General features: G+C 37.1%; 1 protein-coding gene across 3 annotated transcripts in view; it reads right to left on the bottom strand.

Moving 5' to 3' along the window:
* LOC131533819 (alpha-1,6-mannosylglycoprotein 6-beta-N-acetylglucosaminyltransferase B-like) overlaps nt 1–14,744 on the bottom strand; it is a 108,061-nt gene extending 93,317 nt beyond the window's left edge. For 2 of the 3 annotated variants that reach the window (XM_058766267.1, XM_058766265.1), the window contains exons 1-2: nt 14,167–14,744; nt 10,756–10,868 (exon numbers count right to left, since the gene is read on the bottom strand). In XM_058766267.1, the coding sequence (XP_058622250.1) occupies nt 10,756–10,868; nt 14,167–14,234 (181 nt within the window). In that variant the 5' untranslated portion in view covers nt 14,235–14,744. The remainder of the gene's footprint in view (nt 1–10,755; nt 10,869–14,166) is intronic. The other variant, XM_058766274.1, reaches the window with a different exon arrangement.
* Nucleotides 14,745–15,318: the final 574 nt, after the last annotated feature.

Genomic DNA, 15,318 nt, shown 5'->3' on the forward strand with positions numbered 1-15,318 from the left:
ACTTTTCACGCTTTCCTTCACTTTTAAATAGCTTGTAAAAATGGGGTGCGCATTTTACTTTCACTTTCAAATTAGTGGCAATTCGGCATAAAGCACTTGTTCGTTGTTAGATCGTTTTTGTTTTCCCTCTTTTCCTCACTTTCCTTCGCTTCTAAACAGCTTAAAAGCGATGTGCGCATTTTACTTTAACTTTAGAACTGGCGGCAATTCGGCGGCAATTCAAGCATCAACAAAATACAACTTCAGACTCAACTTAGCCTATATATAAATCATAGAACTTTTATTAACAAAACGAATCAAAATACACCATTCTATAGGCTGTGCCTAATATAAAATAACAAATAACTTACACAGTTTAAATAGCCTAGGTAGGCCTATACAAAACTGATAATCAGCAAACACGGTGGAACCAATTAAATAAGAAACGAATGTTTAAAAAAAAAAAATCCAAAATCACCTTAGAATTAGATAAACGGCAAAGGTCAACAGGCTTTTCAAAGTGCAAAATATTGCCAAACATGCGCTTTTACATTTAGTTTTTAAACTAAATCTTCCGCTATCATCTTGTCCCCACTCTTCTTGTCGGTCAGCTCGACTCACTCTCCTCACGTGAATGAAATCAAATCTATGCAAGTGACATTGCAGCTTAACACCGCAGCAAGCCTAATTTCAACATTCGTAAAGAGTGGATGAACTTTATTTTTTAAAGTCAGTAAGAACTTGGTCCTTTGTTCACTTCATTTGACTGCGGGTTCGTTTACAAACAAGGCACAATTCGACATGAGATTTTCAGAAAGATAGAAACTAAAAGACGATGCTGTGCTGACTATATTGAATATGACATTAATGTCGCAAAACACAAGTGTAAGTAACTGTTTTTATTATGTGATCACTATTGCTTTGTCTGTTGAACAGATAGTTTGATACAAGTATTTATGCGTTTTTAACCTAAATCACAGCAGTGTTCATCTGTGAAGGACGCAGACTGTCAAACTATTAGCTTTAGGGTTATATGATCTTTGTATAATAAAGGTGTTTAAAAGCATGATATTTAAAGTGTACTTAAAGGATACTTGCAATAGTTCCACTTGAGCACAATCAAATATACTTCAGTATATCTTTAGTTGTACTTCAGCTCTACTTCCACACAAATTAAGTGCATTAAGTACAAAATTAGTAGTTCCAATTTAGCAGACTGTATACCAGTTTAGTATACCAAAAGTACAATTGCAGGGTATTTTTATTAAGTACAAAATATGTAGCTTTATTTGTCGCATACTTAGCATGAAATACATTTATTTCAAATACATTTTAGTATATTTATTTTTCACTAGGGAACACATCACATTTCATGAACTGACTTATTGCAAAGGTGGCATCACTTCATAAATACTTTTGTTGCTTTGTGAATGCAGACTGAATGGCTAGGTGCTTGATTTTATACACCTACCTGTATTGCAATGAGTCTGATTGAAACACCTTCATTAAGAGAACCTGAATTAATGAAGAGGTGTGTCACAATATTTTTGTCCTTATATGCAAACAAGGAGTATCTTTTTTTTTTTTCTCCTCACAATTCAAGCACTGACTACATTTAGTAATTCCATATATTTTCCCCCAGGTATGTTGGTGTTAAATGTGAAGAAAACAAACACGGATTATGTCTAGTGAGTCAGTCTGAAATTCAGGAGGTCTTTTGCTCGACTCTGTCTGACAGCAGCTGTGGGTGTATGTGATAGAAGACAAGAGATTTTGCCATGAAACCGCATCAGTTTTCTGATGATTCACTAGCTGTAAGACGACCTGAGGGCTTCTGTAAAGCAGCAGGTCAAACTCACAGCTCCAAAATCACTAGCTCCAAATGCAATGTGTACCCACATCTGTCTAAGATATTTAGCATGAGGTGTCTTTAAGGCATACATACATTATGCAAAGTGGTATGAACACACATATATTTTAAAATCAACATAAAATCTAATCTGATATTGTTTACATGATGTTGTTTATGCTATTTAGAAGAAAAAAAGGTCTCAATAATACCTGGAAAGTAGGGGTGTGCAACGGAGCCATTATTTGTATCTGTATCTGTATCTGTGACAATCTCAAAATTATTTGTATCTGTATCTGTATTCGGATAGATCCGGAAGTGTCTTAAACCGGAAGTTCGTCAAATTACATGAAAATACCATTTTAAATGCAAATCTGTTCGATTCGCAGTTTTCATTTAACAAATGTGCCTTGTATAACTAAAGAAAATATTATTTCTTATTAAAATTATAACTTTGTAAATATCTTCTATTTAAAACTTTATCAAAAAAGAAAAATAACTGTATTCTTCTTATTTTCCAGTGAAACTTTGTGTACAAATTTGACAAGAGACAAGCATCCACAATCTTAAATAAGAGCAGTAGTAGAAAAAAAGAAGCTGAAAGAAAAAAAAAAATAAATGGAAAGAAAGTGTTCAGTAGCCTACTCATAGCAGAATGACAATAAAGCTCGCTTGAACTTTAAGTAATTAGATCATGTGCGGGAGTCTGTGATCATTTTTATCAACAGAGCGCAACAAATCATTTGGACCCTCCAAAAGCCTTGATCAAACATCGCTTTGCGCTCATTTCATTCATATAGGCTATAGTTTTCACTCATTCACTTTACACATCCAGGCCCATAGCCAGCTATGAGGTCCAGACCTCCGTAAATGCTTCATGTTCAAAAATACAATTTGAAAACATATGAAAAATTATTTAAAATCATGTCGCTGAATCATGTAGCTGACTCGCAGCAGCTGCGAAATGCAGGAGTGAAGCTTGGCGCAAGTGCAGCCTCCGCTCCGCCATGTTGCCAGATCTAGTTAGGGTGAATCCCATTTCTCTGTCTTACCCCTTCCCCTTCCCCTTCCCCTACCCCTTCATCTTACCCCTAGCCCTTGTCCCTCGAAACTGAGTGGTAAGCGCTAGGGGTGAAAACATACCCCTATGAAATGAGACACCACTTGGTTACGGTTACGTCATCATACACTGTCGCTAGCTGGCTGCTACGTCACCAGAGCCGACAAGTGTTGATCACAAACTTTGGATCGTTTTACAAACTTGTTAAAACTGTAGACATGCATGTAGTCCATTCAAGGCTAGTCTGCGGGACTGTTGTGCAAATCAGCAATGTAACGTTAGCGTAGCAAACTAGCGATTTATTTAAACTTTTCAATTAAGAACATGGTTGCAAATATATATGTACAGGACTGTCTAGAGCACAAAACAAGACTGTCGTAATTTTGTAAATAAATTATTTAAGCCGAAAATACTTGAATACTTGATGATCTGGCCGCCATTGTTGCCGGTTGCGCAGTGTGTTCTGGGTACCCCTTGGTTTCAAGTAAGCTCGCGAAAATGCTTGGTTTTAAGGGGTATCTACCACTTCCCCTTAGCCCTACCCCTCGATCAAAACGAGAATTGGGATAGCCCTTACTCTCACGTGAATGTGCAAAACTAAGGGGAAGGGGTAAGGGGAAGGGGTAAGACAATGGGATTCACCCTTAATATAAGCGTCGCTGGACTTGTTTTAATACTTAATGTAACAGCGTTAATAAAGTGGGAAAATGAAGGTTGAGGTTAGAGATTCTGTATCCTATTTGCAAAATACAAGATTTAAACTTATTTTGGTGCGTTTTTCAGGAGATTGGTTGTGTTTGTTTTCTGTAGCAACATCTGGCAACACTGCTTCGCCGGCACTGACAGGCAGCAATCAAAAAAGGAGTGCGCGGATAGTTTATTGCTGAGGAGACCACATTCGTTAGACAAACACAATGATCATCATTGATAAAGGATTTATCCGAATGACAGAAAAAATATTCGGCAGACACAATCACATGACCTCACTAATGTAGTGCTGTTCCAGCAAAATGTGATTGTGTCTGCCGATTATTTTTTCTGTTATTTGGATAAATCCGTTATTCGTTTTGAAGTCATTATCCGTGCCTTTCCGAATAAGGTATTCGGCTTCGGATCACATCCCTACTGGAAAGCTACCTGTTTACGTTCATTTCAATGGCTCATTTACATACACTAACAAGTTGTTAGTGTATGTAAATGAGCAAGTCGTTCTTCAGAAATAATCTTGAATTGTGAGCTTGAGTTTGGTCAAAGGTTCCTCTTACTTTCTTATCCTTTCACTCCAAGTGCTTGTCTCCATTCTAGTATGCAATACTTCTCAAGACCCAATCAATTCCCAGTGGAGAAAATCAAGACCAGCACTACTTTTTTTTTTCTTCCTCATTGACTATCTTGTTTCACTAGGAAATACATCCGTTTACAGAATTAAAATGGGTTGAGAACTGCATTTCATGTTGACTTTTAAGGTCTACTCCAAAATGTTTGATCTAATCTGCAGTGAATTTGTGTTTTAATTACAGAGAAGTCTTCAAAAATATGCTGAAGCAAATATTTACAGAGTTTATTTCACCCCAAGAACCCAACAGCAGACTCCTTGAGAGTGTGTGTGAAAGAACACAGTTCCTGTTCCCATTAGACTGTCATTTAGCATTATAAATACACAACAGCGCATGGAGAAAAACATGGATGCCGGTGAAACTAGGGCACATCCTGTGCTAAGAGGACTGGGGATTATTATATCAGTATCTATATTATTTCTATATGTAGTACATTTCAGTATCAATTCATTTGTTTTCAGAATAATATCATGCAAAAAAAAAAAAAAAAGATTGATTTTGCAACAGTCAGTTGACCCATAAATAATGCAGAACATTGTTTCTAATTAATATTACATAATGAATTGTCTTTTTTGTTTTTAATTTTTTAAAACACATTTATTTTTGTTCTAGATGAAAAATTTAAATCTGAGATCTGAAACCAGATTCTCAATGTGGTTTTAGACATTTGGACCCCGCTGTATACAATGAAAAAAAGACCTCTCTTGTACAGAAGAAGATATAGGCTTTTAATAGAATCTGTGTTTTCATCTCCTGCTGTGCCTGCGTGCCACAACTGTCAAAGGCCACAGTCTTTGAACCTTGCATTGACTGTCTAAAGGAAGTAGAAGTACTGGTTTTCATCTTAGAGCAGTGCAGATATCTGCCGGAGTGTGATGGAGCACAGGGACAATTCCAACTGAAATCTAAAACCCTTCCTAGAGGATGCTATGTCAAAGCCCTGCAATCCATAGATTTATATGCCACTGGCAACCAAACAGCATATGAAACACATGGGAGACTCGACTAACAGGCTTGTGCAACATTCAGAATAAAATGGAGCTAGCGAACCAGATGCAGAATAGATATTTACTGTAAATATGAATGTAAGGGTGTTGAATTAAAATGAGGATAAATTCATATAATAGTATATGTTGAAAGACCTAATAGCGTATGTTGATAGGAATCTATTTAACCCCAAATTTGTATGTGCTATGCATTTTTATGTTTACTAGACTGTAAATTTAGCATGTTTTGTTGTAATAAATAGTACTTTAAAATACATTAAAGTGCTAAGGTCTGTTTACATTTTGATAGTTCATATTTCAATTCGAAATGAATTAAACAGTGCTTCTACCATTTTTTTTCCAAAAATGTACCTATACCTACAATTTGCTGCAGTTATCAGTTGAATGAACACTAGTTGGAAAAACACTAACAACTTTTATTCCATTTCATGCCAATTCTGATTGCATGGTAGATTGCATATCAATTAATGGTTCCTTGTACAATCCTATGTTATCATCTCAAAACTATTTTACCATAGTGCATGATTTGTAAATTAATAATGTTTTATTGTTTGCATGACATAATCAGCAGTGTATGCATTGCTTTTCCAATGTAGTAAATTTGCTTGGTAGCCCACCTAGTACAGCATTGCATTTTTAACATTGCATTACAGCTTTGCACAATTTGGTGAAAGAGTTCAAAGCCATGTAAAAATAAGGTAAAATTGCACTATTATTTTATTTATTTATTTAGTAGAAAATGAATAAATAGTTTGAATATTAAAATTCCTACACTCTAAAAAATGGTGGGTTAAATACAACCCAGTGGTTGGGTTACTGCCCAGAAGGTTGGGTTAAATACAACCCAGTTCTGGGTAAATACTGTACAGAAACCATGCTGGGTTGTTTTCAACCAAAAGTTGGGTTAAATGTTTAACCAAGCATTTTTTAGAGTGTAACAACCAATGATTGATCGACCAAAGATCTAACCGTGCTATCATCAGTTCTTATTCAATTCTGGATTTAACGGCATTAGTTCTTGCATTTAATGTGGTAAGTCTGAAAAACATGGTACAGATGAAATGTGAGTGACACAAAGCTGTCATATAATATCAGAAGATATAGTAGTGCATAAGTCCTGCTTTTCTTGGTGTTATTTGTTTAATTTTGAGCTTGGCCGTATCATTATACACTTTCATTGAATAAAGAAGAGAAATTTAGATAAGATATAAGTTTAGATAAGATATTTTACCAAACATCTGTTTGTGGTTCATGGTAAAAACAGTAATAGGGATATAAGGATGAGACAGTAATGACAAAATTTAGTTATTGATTGATTGATTGTTAAACATTGAATGGAACCATTAAAGAAGTGGAATAGTAACAAGAATCCTTATATTTTCAGCCCTAGTAATGAAGCATGTAAAACTCCAATTTCAAAACTATATTTCAGGCATCTATAGGCATATATATATCATATTATAGATGGATTAAATCAGGCGAGTTACATTTTTAGTTTAAACATAACATATTCTGAGGCTCATGAATGCTACGAGATATTGAGACCCAGTTTTGGCTCTAATGGTTGGCATCCTGTATTTACTGCTTAACTAACACACGTCTGCTATTTAAAACAAACAAAGTGTTCCCTGCATCAACCCACACACAAGCTTTCATTAAAAATGTATAATAACAAACCTCTCTTAGAATAGCCATTAGTATCCATTAGAGGCATAATCCCAGAACATATGCTGCATGGTATTACTCAAGATCGAACACGGCCAGAGTGAGGGTGTAAAAGCTGGAAGATCTTTTATGTGGAAGAGGATTAGTGAATCAGCAGGTTTTCTCTCAGGAACCGAAAGACAACAGCCATTGAGATAACATGTATACTACTGGATTTTAGGGCTAGATCAGTGATCAGTGTTATAGAGTAACAGAACGCTGTTATGTTGTCAGGAGTCAGGATGCACAAAGAACAGCATTTATTCAAAATAGAAATATGTTGTAACAATATTCACTACCGTTCAAAAGTACGGGATCAGTTATTTATTAATTTATTGATTGTTTGTTTGTTTGCTGTTATGTCGGCATCGATAGCCTTGTGGGCAATATGCCGACATAGAGGCGTCCTGAGTTCAAATCTGTCACGATCCCTGTCTGTGCTCCCTGTGTCTGTGTTCAAGGACTTTTAGTTTGTAGTTCTGTGTCCCTATTGTTACCTTGTTCCCCTCCTGTTTCCCTGCTGCTCTGCTCCCTTGCTTGTTGTCATGGAGACTCATTGAACCACACCCATCTCCTTAGCTCTCTGTATAAATAGGCCTTGTGGTTCCCTTGTGTTTTGTCAGTTGTTGAATGTTAGTGTTGCTGCTCTGCTCGTGATTCTGTTCTTGTTCCCAGTGTTTCTAGTTCTTTGTTTGCTTTGTTATTTTTTTTTAAACTACCTGTACGTAGATCCGTGGCTCTTGCATCATAACAGAACAACTGACCAAACCATGGATCTAGCAGGAGTTTTTCGTGATCCCGTGAGAGTTCTCTGCTCCATTTATCGAGATGACCGACTCATTGATGTTTATGTGGAGGAGTTTGTGTCTTATTGCCATCTTGCCCCACTGGATGATGTAATGTTAATGGAATGCTTTTGGAGAGGTCTAGATGAGAACATTGGCCGTCCAATGCCAAAGGGTGAGTCCAAGTGGCACAGTATATTGATTTTTGCCCTGAGGCTGTGTGGATCCCCTCTAACTGTGGGGGAGGTAGAGGAGGACCGTGTTGAAACCCCAAATTGTTTTTGGGGGGGCACCATGCATCAAGCTCCGATGGCCATGGAGCTTGGCTTACCAATGTCAGTCTTAAGCCATCGTGGATGCCACCCCAGTATTCCCGAGCATCGTGGATGTTATGTTTGAAGACACCTAGCCGTTCCAATGGCGTTTGAGACTGGCGTCCCCACTGTTGATGTCGGTGCATGCAGTGGGGTGTTCCAAGGGCTTCAGCACTGGCCGTCACGGAGACTGTTCCCCTATCCTCAGTGTTCCCTGTTATGGCGGTCGCCATTCTGTGTGTTTGGGCTACACATTGCTCTGTTCCTGATCCAGTTCATGAACCCACTCTTGAACCCACTCCAGCCAATGAGTCCACTCCAGTTCTCGAATCCGCTTCAGAGCCTGTTCCATCTCTCGAGGTGTCAGCTCCCACTGCGGAACCTCCCAGGTCGTTTGAGCCAGCTCTAGCTCCTCCCAAGGTGGCAGCTCCCACTGCAGAACCTCCCAAGTTGTCTGAGCCAGCTCTAGCTCCTCCTGAGGTGGCAGCTTCCGCTGCGGAACCTTCCAAGTCATTTGAGCCAGCTCTAGCTCTAGCTCCTCCCAGGTGGCAGCTCCCACTGCAGAATCTCAGTTTGTAGTTCTGTGTCCCTATTGTTGCCTTGTTTCCCTGCTGCTCTGCTCCCTTGTTTGTTGTCATGGACACTCATTGAACCACACCCATCTCCTTGTTAGTTGCCCTGGTTACTGATTAGTTCATTGCCTTAGCTCTCTGTATAAATGTATAGCTGTATATAGAGCTCTGTATAAAGCTCTTGTGTTTCCCTTGTGCTTTGTCAGTTGTTGAACGTTAGTGTTGCCGCTCTGCTCGTGTTTCTGTTCTTATTCCCAGTGTTTCCAATTCTTTGTTTGCTTTATTAAACTACTTGCACGTAGATCCGCGCCTTAGCCTGTTTCCTCCTGCTCTTGCATCCCAGAATCCCAGCTCGAAGACCTTTAACAACTCGCTTCCTTTCAACTCTAAACTATCCAATCACAAAGGCAAAAATAAAATTTTTATCTCAAATATATATATTTTTTTTTTATGAAAGAAATTAATACTTTTATTCAGCAAGGATGTGTTCAATTGATTAAAAAGCGGTAAAGAATTATATTGTTAGAATATATATATATATATATTTTTTTAAATGCTCTCCTTTTTAATTTTTTATTCATCAAATAATGCTGAAAAAGGTTCTAAAAGCAATAACTGTTTCCAACATTATATTCCAAGTATCATGTGATACTTAAGACTGGATGAAAATTCAGCTTTGCATCACAGGATTAAATAACATTTTAAAGTATATTACAATAGAAACTGTTGTTTTGATATGTAATATTTCACAATATTATAGCTTTTTTCTGTATTTTTGATTAAATAAATACAGCCCTGATGAGTATAAGCATGGCTTTAAAAACATAAATCTTACTGATCCCAAACTTTTGAAAAAATGGCCCAGTGCAAACCATATTCTGCTTGAAAAACTCATTTTACTTCCCACAGATAGATAGATAGATAGATAGATAGATGAGCTATGTTAACTTGCAAATATTGCTATTCTTGTGTATTTATTTGCATTTATTCATAGCAATGTAAAAGTAACTAAAAGTCAGATTACAATACTTGTGATATTTGAACTTGGACACTGATTACATTTTAAGTAATTCAAAGGTAATTAGTTTGACATAATTAGTGATTTGTAACTGTAATTCATTTTAATGTAACCCTCACATCTATGTCAGCACTGGACTCCCAAAACACAGTGACGTCCATCTCTGGCTGATCAGCAGGCAGTGTTTAATGAGCGAGAGCCAGATGCTTTCTCAAGGCTTCAGCCTGGGAGTGGTTAATTAATCAGGTTGTGCTCTCTCTCTCTCTCTCTCTCTCCCTCTTTCCCTCTCTTTCTCTCCCCTCTTTCCTCCATGCGACCTCTCCCACAACATTACAGAACACTAATCCATCATCTTCAGCTTTTTACTGGGGTTTGCGGAACACACCATGAAGCAGTTTTCCAATTTTCCAGCAACCGAGTGGAGCTCTTAAGATGGCTATTTGCCACATTTGGGTACACCATTTCCTGTTGGGCACAGCGGTGTTGAAACTAGAAAGGAACTGAATATTAAATATATTGGCTCTGTTCCAAAACCTCTGTAGTGAGCCCATGTAGGTAGAATTTTAAAGCACTATAGGTGCGCTCCCAACATGAATGCTTTCACAAAAGGTAGACAGCATAATTATGCTGCCTTCTGAGATACCTTCTTTTCTCCACTAAATAAAGTCAGTATCACATGTATCTTTTACAGAGAAGACAAGCCCAGCCAGGCCACACAGAATCTGTGCAGCGAAATCTTTATATTTTAACCATCCTTCTCTTGTAAACTTTCACAAATACACTTTATGAGGGAGTAAATGAAGACAGAATGTTAATTTTTGGGTGAATCTTTCTCATAGACAGGTTCTTCTTGGGATTTGCAGTGAACGAGACCTCTAGCCTCTAGCGTGATCTATTTTCATACGCATAAAAAGTGATGACTGATGACAAATGGGATCTTCCGCAGCCAGAGATGCTATTCACAGCACATTGACCCCTGGATAATCAAGCCTGTTAAAGGCCAGCGCAAAACCCTTCATTACCCCCATTAAAAATCCCATAAAATGATGCTTTCTAAATGTCACTGGATAAATTAGACATGCATACGGTCAGCACAGGTATACATACAGAGCTGCCAGTTATTAATGTACCTTCAGTTCGGATGCTGAATGGGGAATCGCCCAGTCGCTTGGCCGAGAACTGCCCCCCCAGAGAGGTCATTAAGAAGCACAGACTGAAGAAACCGATCCCCGCCACAAATATCCTGCAACAGACAGACAGACAGACAGATAGGAACAAGAAAAAAGCCAGACAATGACGAGAAAACACCATGAGAGGAAGTATAACTGTTAGAAGAAGTATTATCCTTGTGAAACTTTTCCTTTGGAGGAAAAATTAAAGGTTTGTCATTGTTTACTTACCTTGTTGTTGCAAACCTGTTCACTTTTTATTTTTTAATAAGAAAAATATTCACACAGGCATTTTCTATGAAAGTGTAGTACAGTAACCACATCTGCTAAGCTAAAAAGTAAATAAATACATGAATTAAGTCCAAGTGACTCATTCCTGTATTCCAAATATTCCATCACACAACATGTCTGTGTAACAAACAGAGCAAAAAAGTATTAATTCAATTAACTCAATAATGTTTCGCTCCATCAGACTAACAGAGTGCTCCAATGATGACACATTTTTGTAGGCAACCCGGAAGTTAGCAAACAAATCCATCAAGATATTTTTATATTCAAGCAGTTGCTTCCAGCTTTAAAAAAAAGAAAAAAATAAGTTGTCTTATTTGAATCAGGAGAGAAATATACACAGATCAATCAAATGTAGTCCAAAACAATTTAAAACTATTATGTTGGTGGGTTTTGATGTGAGAGGGCAACAGGGAATGGGGTTTTTCACTGGAGAAAGCATTATTATGGATTATGGACTTGAATTTTGGCCAAATTCAATGGTTTAAAGTCAAAATGCCATAATGATGGATTTGCTTCCTACAAACACACAGCAACTTCATTCTGACGGCACCCATTCACTGCAGATGATCCATTGACGAGCAAGTGATGTAATGCTACATTTCACCAAATCTGTTCAGATGAGGAAACAAACTCATCTACATCATGGATGGCCTGAGGGTGAGTACATTTTTCAAAAAAAAATTTGGGGGCCGGGGGGGGTGGCAAACTATTCATTTAAGCTTCCAACAACTCATTTTGTCTTTAAAGTATTAAGAAAGAAAGAAAGAAAGAAAGAACATATTTTCCCTGAATGTTTGAGTTAGAATAGCTTGGATGAACATCATTTTAAATGCAACATAACTGTAAAAGTAGACTGACAAGTTTTGTGGCTTATGGACTGATGAGCTGAATTTTACTGTTTGCCATGATTACGTTTAATGTTCCTGACAACCTCTGTAGTCCCATTTAGACACTTGATAGTAACTGCCTTTTTCAAGGCAAGTAAAAGCTTTTAAAAAATCAAAAGTTGGTATTACTGATATATTTTGTGCTTGTGTTAACCACAGACCACTGACTTCCAGGATGATGTAACCAGAAGTGCTGAAATGTTGACTCGTTTCCAGGTTTTGCCTACAAAAATGTGTCATCTTTGCAGAACACTAACTGGTGTGTTTTTTTGTTTGTTTTTTTGTTTTGTTTTTTTTGTTTGTTTTTGTTTTGTGGAATGACATGGTGACAGAATAATTTCATAACAATGGCAGAAGTATAATTTTTGGGTGAACTGTTTCTTTAAACATCACTGACTACTCAGTTTACATAAAACTAAAGTTTTATGTATAGTCATCCTAAGGCAAATTCACATTTCACATTTGCATTACAGATATTTGAACAAAGTGTGTGAAATTCAAAGTAGTATTCGTGTTTCTTAAACAGTAATGAAAATGTACAAGGTCACTCATGTTGACTGTACGCTCTTAAGAAGCCCACTAAAAATTAAGTGTGCTTTTCATAGCTATATGTAATTCATAGCATTGTAAACTATGGATAAACCATATATCTTTTGTCAGGGTTAACCTATACAGTATATGCTGTAGCCTGCAGGTTAGAGCCTTGGATGTGTAAACAAAACCTTTGAGGTTTAAAGGAGATTTACACAGTTTGCCATTTTTGTAAACCTGCAATCGATTTATGAACTATCGCAGATCTTCTTTTCTCTCTCTCTCTCTGTTATAAATTATATATAGAAGGAAACAGAAATGTCATGTCAGACCAGACATGGAGGGTTGCAACTGGACAAAAAACAATAAAAAAGACACATTATTTGCGTAATGATTAGTTGTTTCTATTTCAGTTTGTAGAAGACAAATGTTGGAATATTAGAGTAGATCAAAGTTTTAGACATGTCGTTTGCAGCAGGAAAACTCCCCATACATTCTCCTCTACTAAATTACTGTTCCTTGATGACATCATTCTCCAGAAAATGACATCATGTTTGGTGGTAAAGTAACAGCAAACATCAATAAGTATTATAAGCTATAAGCCAACTGTTCATCCTTCACTGAGCACTAACGTTGGCTCTTATTTTCATTATGTAAGGCATCTTATTTCCATTGTGTGTCCTAACTGAGTTTGACCAGAGCATATGTCTGTACTATCTGCAACACTTTCATAGTAAAAGCGTGCTTAAACTACAAGACAAGCATTATTTATTTATTTTATTTTATTTTTTAAGTTGAGCTCAGGTAGCCTATACTGCAGAACAGAATGACCCACATCTTCGCGCTGCTGGATTCCCGCCACTGCGAGAAACAGCGCGAAAGCTCATCAACGAGACTCAGTTCTTACACCATCCTCACATCTTTGCCTGAAAGTCTCCTGACACCATCAATGAAACCCTTTCAAGAACCGAGAATAGTACCACCTCCACCACCATGTTATTTACAGTAAGCCGTTATATCTCTTTCTTTGTAGATACACTTTTATGTGGTAACAATAGTGAATACACAAAGTTTGACAGCTTTCAGGTTTTTTAGATTTGTTCAATTAAGAGAACCTGAGAACTTCAATAAAGCCTTTTTAAATAGGCTAAAGTTCGTTTATTATTATTATTATTATTATTATTATTATTATCATTATTGGCAAACTATTCTTCACAAAAATTAACATGGTAGCCTTTTTTTTTTTTTTTTTCTTTTTTTTTGTAATCTGTATTTAATTATTATTTCGCTATTGCAGTAAAAATTACCTGGTATTATACTACACCATCAAAAAAAAACAAAAAAGCAAACAAACAAACAAAAAAAAAAACTTAACAGTAGTATTCTTAACGTTGTTGCACTGAAGATCTTACATTAATTTAATAAGATTTTACATTTTAAAAAATACTGTAAATGTAGCATTTTGGCGGAAACTTACTGTTGTCAAGGTGCATTTTTGTAAGGACTTAACCTAGTGGTTGACCACAGACACCAAACGAAGACCTCAGTCAAAGTGGTCAAACGCTACAGTGCCAATTCGAGGTTTGTCTAAACGGTGTCCTATCAATGTATTCAATATTTGAACATAAATGTCTTACAGTAGATTATGTCAAGTAAGTCTTACCTGAACGGTTTGAACGTCAGAAGGCATCTTCTCGTCATAGTTATACACTCGCTATTTACAGCAATCATTTTTCGCGCCGACTGTTTAACAACATACGAACTATAAAATGCATCATTTACTTTAATTATTTGTGTTTCTTAATATGCGAGTTTAAAGTAACAGCTCTAATTCTGTCCGAAAGCTCTTTGATGAAGTTGCAAGAAGAAAGGCGTCCGAAGATTGCTGAGCGAAATAATCTGCAGGTCATTCAGTTGGTGATATTGAACTCTTATTTATGATAGTTTCCAAATAGCGTCAGGAGTAATCCGGTGTAGGTCCATCTCCGTACATTTACTGAAGTATCAATGAAGCTCGTGAGGGGAATGAACGCGTCAGAACTCCCTGCGCAGCGCGCGACGACACTGGATCAGTTCACCGGCACGACTGGCTTTTTCTGTGATGTGAGCCATCACTTTCACCTTCTTTGAGAATAATGCTGTCTCTGTGGCTCATTATGAACATGAATGCAGTTCAGCTGCTTCAGAGGAAGCGTCTAAAAGCTTAAACCGCTCCGCTGTAGTTTCAGAGCCATGGACAGCTCCCAGTGCACAGGCTATAAGGCATCAAGAGCGCCATCCGATGGATTTCTACCAGTTTACTCGGATTATCCGATCTGAGATATGACGAATTGGGTCCTTCTGTATGCAGCGTTATTTGTGTGTGTGTGTGTGTGTGTGTAAGTGCTTTTAGAAGAACACAAGTCCACTGATTGGATATGCGAGTTAGATTTTTTTTAAAAAAAGAAGAAGAAGGAAGAATAACATTTCACAAATGTATGGCCTTAAGTCTTCTTTGCACATGTGTAAAAAAAAAAAAAAATAGCAGTAGTAATTAGTCATAGTCATCTTACCCCGACATATCTGACACACTTTACTGCACAGCTGCCATGTTAAGAACTGATTCATTCCAAAGTCCATGGCTAAACTTCAGACAAATCTAAATATACACTTTCAATTCCCTTTGCCATTTATGTATTTTGAATACGACAGACTCTTTCTAAATAAATACAGTATGCACAATTTGCTAGATTACAGGGTGACTCATCTTACCCCACTCTCCTTTACTGCCTTTAATGTATGCTGATAAACACACTGCATATGCTACCATTGTGTC

The sequence above is a fragment of the Onychostoma macrolepis genome, chromosome 03, assembly GCF_012432095.1.
Source record: "Onychostoma macrolepis isolate SWU-2019 chromosome 03, ASM1243209v1, whole genome shotgun sequence".
Lineage (NCBI taxonomy): Eukaryota > Metazoa > Chordata > Actinopteri > Cypriniformes > Cyprinidae > Onychostoma > Onychostoma macrolepis.